This window comes from Pygoscelis adeliae, unplaced genomic scaffold (genome assembly GCF_000699105.1).
Source record: "Pygoscelis adeliae isolate BGI_AS28 unplaced genomic scaffold, ASM69910v1 Scaffold121, whole genome shotgun sequence".
NCBI lineage: Eukaryota > Metazoa > Chordata > Aves > Sphenisciformes > Spheniscidae > Pygoscelis > Pygoscelis adeliae.
In genome coordinates this window covers 8,628,598-8,636,192 of record NW_008824359.1, presented here as the reverse complement: position 1 = coordinate 8,636,192, position 7,595 = coordinate 8,628,598, and the positions used below count along the sequence as shown (strand labels likewise).

At 42.9% G+C, this 7,595-nt stretch overlaps 1 protein-coding gene across 2 annotated transcripts in view; it reads left to right on the top strand.

Annotated features, from left to right (window-relative positions):
* HMBOX1 (homeobox containing 1) overlaps nucleotides 1-7,595 on the top strand; it is a 74,521-nt gene that overhangs the window by 24,139 nt on the left and 42,787 nt on the right. For both annotated transcript variants that reach the window (XM_009319713.1, XM_009319714.1), the window contains exons 3-4: nucleotides 254-733; nucleotides 2,702-2,787. In XM_009319713.1, the coding sequence (XP_009317988.1) occupies nucleotides 254-733; nucleotides 2,702-2,787 (566 nt within the window). The remainder of the gene's footprint in view (nucleotides 1-253; nucleotides 734-2,701; nucleotides 2,788-7,595) is intronic.

Genomic DNA, 7,595 nt, shown 5'->3' with positions numbered 1-7,595 from the left:
TAGGAGAAGAGAGAAATGCTATTTGAGCACTTCAAAGAAAATAAGCCCTTCTGCTACATAGTGAGACTAGCATTCGTGGGAGGTTGCCTGCTGAGCTTGTTTGGAGGTGGTCTGTTGGGCTGCCAGCTCTGTCGTGTGTGTGACTTAAAGTTTTGGACCAGAATTGATCTTTCCTGCTTGTAAGGTACTTTCCATGTACCACAGAGAACTATTGAACTGAAGTATTTGCTTTTACATTTTACTTTGTTTTTAGCCTGCTGGAAACCATGTCTCACTACACAGACGAACCAAGATTTACCATAGAGCAGATAGACCTGCTTCAGCGCCTGAGACGTACAGGAATGACCAGACATGAAATCCTCCACGCGCTGGAAACCTTGGATCGTCTTGATCAAGAGCATAGTGACAAATTTGGAAGAAGGTCTAGCTACGGAGGTGGTTCCTACAGCAACAGTACCAACAATGTCCCAGCATCTTCCTCTACAGCCACAGCTTCAACACAGACCCAGCATTCTGGGATGTCCCCATCACCGAGCAACAGTTACGACACCTCCCCACAGCCTTGCACTACTAATCAGAACGGGAGGGAGAGTAACGAGAGGTTGTCTGCATTCAACGGGAAGATGTCACCTACCCGCTACCCACTTGCAAACAGCTTGGCTCAAAGGTCATACAGTTTTGAAGCTTCTGAAGAGGACTTGGACATTGATGACAAAGTGGAGGAACTGATGAGGTTAGTAGAAGTCTTTGTAAAAAGTTTGGAAAGTCAGAGTGAGAAGTCCCTCAGAAGAAATCTGCATGTTGGAGGACTGCTGTAGTAGTTAGTGATAGGTGTTATCAAAAAAGCAGGAACTGCATTAGACAGCTATTCCCCTGCCAGTTCCCTAATGGTCACTATCTCGGTACCTCTCACCTGCCTCTTAGTCTTGTGTAGACAACCCCTGGCCGTGTGTGCGTGTCCCACAGTCTGTTTTACTGTTGAAATATTTTTTCCCATGCTGTACCAAAAATTGAAATTGATGTTAGCGCACTAATTTTCCGCCCTACTCTTACTCAGAAGACTTCTGACTGAGTGTCAATTCACGTGACTCCTCCACTACTTCATACCAGTTGTATTTCCTTCCATATATAGGGGGAGCAGGGAATCTGCTTGGTTAGTGCTTTCCACTGGGGCCTGCAGAGCATGTATGTTATCTGTTTATAGTTTGTGGCAGGGGCTGACACTCTCTGGGATTTGCACAGTCTGCAGATTGGCGTAGGAAAATACAAATAATGAAGAAGAAGCAGAAGTCTTCAGCGAGAGCCAGTTGGTTGTTTTTTTTTTCCAGACTGACCTTCCTTTACTTTTAGCGGCTTCCTTTTCAGCATTATGGCAAAGATGAAAGGAGGGGATTATACCACTGAGGATGAAAGTCAGAGTCAGTGGGCTTGATAGCAAAAAGAAAGAAGAGGAAAGGCCAAGTGTCTCAAACCCATTTTGGTCATAATGTTGGAATGTCTTTTTTTTCCCCAAAGTTGCAACATTTATGAAGTGCCTATGAGAGAACTAGGGTCCATAAGCTCCAGCATGAAAATTTGTTTGAAGTAGCTTGGAGATTTAGGGTAAAGGTGTGGCTTTTGGGGGAGAGGATTAGGGATGAGCAGTAAAAAAAGCCGATCAACCTCATTTACTGTCAGCTGCAGGTTAACAGAATAATGCAGGAAGGTGGTGAGTATAGCAGTATGCAGGAGTTCCCATTGCTGAAGTTTAATCGTTCCTTTGAGTTTTGGGTTCCTACGCAATAAGTCTCAGGTAATGCTTTTAGTGCTTATTTAAACTGGAACTACTTTTATTTGCAGGCATATGGAAGATGAGTGTTGGGTACAGAAATAAAAACGAACGCACAACATAGCATTTATTTTGCATTTACATTTGCAAGCTTGAATCTGCCTTGAATGCTGCTGGGGCAGGAGGGGAGAAGGGGAAGGGAAATTACTAAATAATAAAGCCTAATAAAGTCAGGTTTTAATTGTCTGCCCTTCTCGGGAAGGGAGGGAGGAAGAGGAGGAAAAAGAATGTGTTTACTGCAATTGAAATTTGCTGCATATCACAGTCCCTGTGCAACCTCCAAATTCTTTTCTTTTTAGCACAGTTTTAGTCCCTTCTGAAATATCTTTGCACACCTTATAAAAATCATACAAAGGCTTTAAATAACTGGCACTTGTTCATTCACTGCAAGCTGTCGACTAAGGAGGTAGGGGTGGGGGGACAGAGGTTGCCAGATCTTTTCTCCTTTGGGTCTTTCCTTGAAAGGTTGGAGAAGGTTTGTGTATGTATATTCATTTGTGTAGCTAACCATGCAGACCCTGCTATCCTTTATTTTTTATTTTTGTGCCTCATTTTTATGACTGAGGCTTTTATGCTGGTATGAGAGATTTATTCATCCCTGTGTAATGAAACTTTGTACATTCCATATGGCAGTGCTGCACCTAATATGAATTATATAGGACATGAGTCATCCATTCTCCTGCTAGGGTACTTTGATCAAACGTGACACTTGTTAAAAGAAGTGTCCACCGGTGAGGCACTTTGACTATTTTAATGCCTGCCTTCCCCACTCCTTGTCCCCTAAATAAAGGAAATAAAGCCATTTTGCATCTTCAAAGTGCACTTTGGTCTGTCCGTCTTTTTGTGTGTTCTTTTGTTTTTTTGTTTTGGTAGGAGGGACAGCAGTGTGATAAAGGAGGAAATCAAAGCCTTCCTAGCCAATCGGAGAATTTCCCAAGCAGTTGTTGCACAGGTAACAGGTAAGAGCTTGGGGAGTCCTTTCTTCATTTTGGGAAACTGTGTCTAACTGCCTATGTCTGCACGGTGCAGATGTTGGAATATTGCTTGGCTTTCTGCATTGCAGTGCAGATCTGTCAGCTTAGTCATGATAATGTATGCCTTTGATTTAAGACCCATTGTCCCGCACATCATGGAACTTCCCCAGTGAATCACTTTTTCTTTTTTTCTTTTTTTTGTGGCTTGTGCTAGCAGATTTTATTTTACAGCATTATAATAAGCCCGAAGTTCTTATCTTAAAATGAAAACGGTTTTCCTTAATTCTTAAATTGTTTGTTGAGTGCGGCAAATAGATGTATATCTGCATATCTCTGTATGGGGAGAGAGAGAGATAACATGTATTTATATTATAAAATGTATATGAAGAGTCAGGAGATACAGCTATAGCTGGTATCACTACATCCAGGAGTCGGATGATGATAGTTTGAAGTTTTTCAATCATTTGCCTTTGAGTCACAATTAATGAAAATCAGATGTGAGGTTCAGGGGATTAGCTCAGATTTTACCTAGAAGGAGAAGTAGTTCTCTTTTTGCCCTCTGCCCTGCGTCTTCTCTCTTTCACATTCAGGACAAGAGAACAGACTGCAGTGATATCACTTCTTCCTTGGGTGTGTTTCCAAAGCTTTACACAAAGAGTAATGAAGTCTTACTGCTCCTCCATGGGGTGGGGTGCTATTAGTTCTCCTTTACAGGCTCACACTGCTTGTCTGGAACAGCGTAGCTGGTAGCATACTTAGAATCACAGAATCATAGAATCATTTAGGTTGGAAAAGACCTTTAAGATCATCAAGTCCAACCGTTAACCTAACACTGCCAAGTCCACCACTAAACCATGTCCCTAAGCACCACATCTACCCGTCTTTTAAATACTTCCAGGGATGGTGACTCAACCACTTCCCTGGGCAGCCTGGTCCAAGGTTTAACCACTCTTTCAGTAAAGACATTTTTCCTCATGTCCAATCTAAACCTCCCCTGGCGCAACTTGAGGCCGTTTCCTCTCGTCTTATCGCTTGTTCCTTGGGAGAAGAGACCGACCCCCACCTCGCTACAACCTCCTTTCAGGGAGTTGTGGAGAGCGATGAGGTCTCCCCTCAGCCTCCTTTTCTCCAGGCTGAACAACCCCAGCTCCCTCAGCCGCTCCTCATCAGACTTGTGCTCTAGACCCTTCACCAGCCTCGTTGCCCTTCTCTGGACACGCTCCAGCCCCTCAATGTCTTAGGATGAAGACTTGATGATAAAATACAGATAGCTCAATCCCATGTTATACCTATAACATTTATTCATTTTTTTAACCCAAACTTGAATAAAGATCTTGAAGTAGATCGTTTTTAAGGTTCCTTGATGAGTAGGAATGCCAAGCCAGCAGGAGGGAAGTTGTTCTTTTATGATATTTCCAGTATTTGAAATGTCATAAGAACCCATCTGTCTGGGAGATCTGGGTTTGCAGACATGCTAGCAGTTGAGGTAGGCAGGCAGAAACGGGTGCTTGAGCCATGGAGCCAGGAATTCCTTCCACATCTCCAACTCTTCTCTGTGATCTTGGGCAAAATCACTCGTCCTTCCCTGATTTCAATTTCATCTGTAAAATCGTGAGACTAACATTTTGTGTAACACTAAGGAATGTTATTAGCCTTATCAGATGTTAGCACCGGCACTTCAAAAATTAAATCCTAAGTCTAGTTGCTTAAATTGTACCTGAACTCTGAAGTTTTGGTAGTTAGTGGGTCACTCCCCTACTTCTGTGCAGTCCTTGCCTGAATATAGTCCTGGAATAACCCATCTCTGAATTAACCTCTGTATCTACCAGCAAGTCAAAACTAGCTTCCCCTTCAAGAGAAGTAATGCAAAAAGGAAAAAATTGCAGAAAGAGTCTTTCCAAAACAAGCCAGCATTTTTCTTTGGTCAGTGGGACTACTGCATGCAGGGCTGTTGAATCAGAATCACCACACCAAATCTAAGACAGGGTCTGTATCAGTAAAAGGAGCTGATCTAATTATAATTAGCTAGGTGTCTCGGTGCATGTCTTGATACCCCTGCAGGCAGACTGTAGGAAAGTCAAGACCAGTCTCTTCACACCTGATCATTTTGCTCCTTCCATCCTCAACCTACTGGATTTCAGTTGTTAAAGTCATTAAATTGGCTTTTAGCCTTTGGGAGCTTTCACAGTTTGCCAGGCTGTTCCTCCTGTGGGTAAACAACACCATCCACTTCACACAGAGTTGACTAAGTTTCACACCCATCCCACTCAACCCTCCTGCGTAACATGGGGGGGGATCCAGAACGTACTCACACAGTGATCAGAGAAAATATTACTAGATGTCCCTTTCGAGCCTGTCAGTGGGACAGAAAAAGACTGAACTAATGGCACCGTGTTATTATCTTGTTTTCAAGCCAAATCAATGGGAAACCAGGTAGATCTAAAGGTTAAATGGCTATGTCCTTTTGCAGCTGACCCAGTAGTGTTTCCACGGACCTTTCAAATAAGAAAAGAAAGTGATATTTTGCACGTGATGCAGTTTCTCAAGCAGAGATAGCTGCAGGGCTTGCGCTGCACTGTGACGCACCAGTCTCTTCCTCCCACTACACTTTGCAGTTGAACTGTGTCATCCTCCATATGCTTGGTGGGAAGGTCTACGGGAGCTGATTCATTTTAAATATAACCCGTAGCCTTGTGTAAGCAGATGCATAGTACTTATGTGCCACTATTAAGTACATAGTTATGGCTTATCTGAAAGAAACAGTAAATCTCAAAGAGATGTTTGAAGGGACCAGATTAAAGAGCGTGCTCAGCACTACTGGGAGAAACATTAGCTTCCTTTCAAAAGCACAGTACGGTGAAGAGTGACTGAAAATAGCTCGGGACAGAGACCCAGAGCAGAAAGCATGTGTTCCAGGGCTCACGCTTCCAGAGTTGTCTTAGGTCTGATGAGTGCCAGTTGACTTGTGTGTTCTTCAGGTGTATCCAACATTCCTTCCTATTCAGCTGTGAAACAGGCTCCCGAGGAAGGCCTGGAAACCACTTCTGGTTCATTAAAAAAGCAGTTTGTATAGACAGAGGTAATACTTTGCAGAATATATGATCCCAAATGGTATCATCTCAGTATTTACAGGCTTAGTCTTACTGGTAAAGCTGTTCTGTAAATCATTCCGTAAACAAGAGGAAAAACAGATAAATGAAATCCAGAGTGGTCAGTAGCAGATGGTGTAGGGGAGGACTATGAGAGTGAAGTGGTATCTTTTCAGAATACTGTTCAGCCTCCAGTGATCCGTGTCTCAGGGTCCTCTATTATATTGCACATCAAGGTGGAACCCTGTTCTGGCCAACGAAGGAGCTGTGAAGGAGCCTGAAAGGGGGCAATTCTGCACTAGCAGATCAGCAACCCACAGAGGCTGGTGTGCTTACATCCTCCATCACCGTTTGTTGTAATACAGACATAGCAAGCTGTTTCTGGAGGCTGCAGTGCAGATGTTGGGCATATTTGACTTGCCCATCCACTGGCTACCACCCTGCATCAGCTGGAAGTCATTTGTTTAGCACTTGAAATAAATGCAGAGTAGCGTGGCCTCAGCTTTTAGCGTTCACCTCTTCTGCCCTGGGAAGAGAGGCAAGAAAGAAATGAAATGAAAAATTTATGGCTGTCTCTGTCCAGAAGGAGAGTTGTTTGGCTGGGCTACCCATGCTGCCAGCTTTCTCCTTTCAATGTCCATCAATTTCTTTACTACCCTAAAAAATTGTGTGTGTGTGTATGTGTGTGCGCGTAATGGGAGGGGAAAATAGCATAGAGAGGGGAAAGGAGTAATAGTGCATCTGAACAGAGTGATATTAGACCTTTAGCTAGGAACCTAAAACTTGGCTTCCTTTTCTTAATTACAGCTGGATTTGAAGTTGGCCAAATCGGACATACAAGCGATGAACTTTAGCTAAACCAATGTATTTGCATGTCTTCAAATTGCAGGTCTTGGATTAGCTCATCAGAGAGTGTAATGTTTCCCCTGTGCTTACGACCATCTTTGTCCCCGTTCTGTACCTTGTCGTGTACTGTCCTTGGTGCAGGAACCTCTGCTGCAACTTCTGCCCCTTGAAACTTCCGTTTTACCTTATTTCGCTAATTCTTCAAGCCACTTCGGATTCAATTCAAAAATGTGTTTCTCCGTTTTCTCATCTTAATTCTGATATTGCAGTGCACTTATAGAATACACATTCCTACATCAGCCACAATCTTACAAAGCACACTGAGCAGCCTTGTATTTACAGACTCTGCAACAGTAAACGGCTTTTCCTTTTGTTTTCCCTCTGCTGCAGCGCAAGGGGATGGGAAGTGATGGAGAGGGAGGATACGTGAGAGAGGAGCACGGAGCTGAAGGTTAAAGTCAGCTGTTGCAGTAGAACAATTTTTTAGGCTCTCTTAGTCTTTATAACATTACCAGAAACTTTAAAAGTCATTTAGATAATGAATCTGACAGGGAAAATTAAACCTGGAAGACATTCTACAGGGCTGCCTTGAGTACTGAGAGAAGAGGCAGACTGGAAAATAGTAACAGAGTATTAAATGGTGACTTGAAAATAAAGGAATGATTGATAAGAAGCAAAAACCTAGCATAACACTTATTAGTGCTGGTCCTAAATACAGAAGCTGCTTTTTATAGAAACTTTTTTAATGGTGTCTGTAATAAGATAAACAAGAAGCACTTGGGTTGGGCTCTGTATAAATAATCTCCTACTGATAAGAAAAATGACAGTATAAACAGGAGCTAATAATAGTTCCTGCTG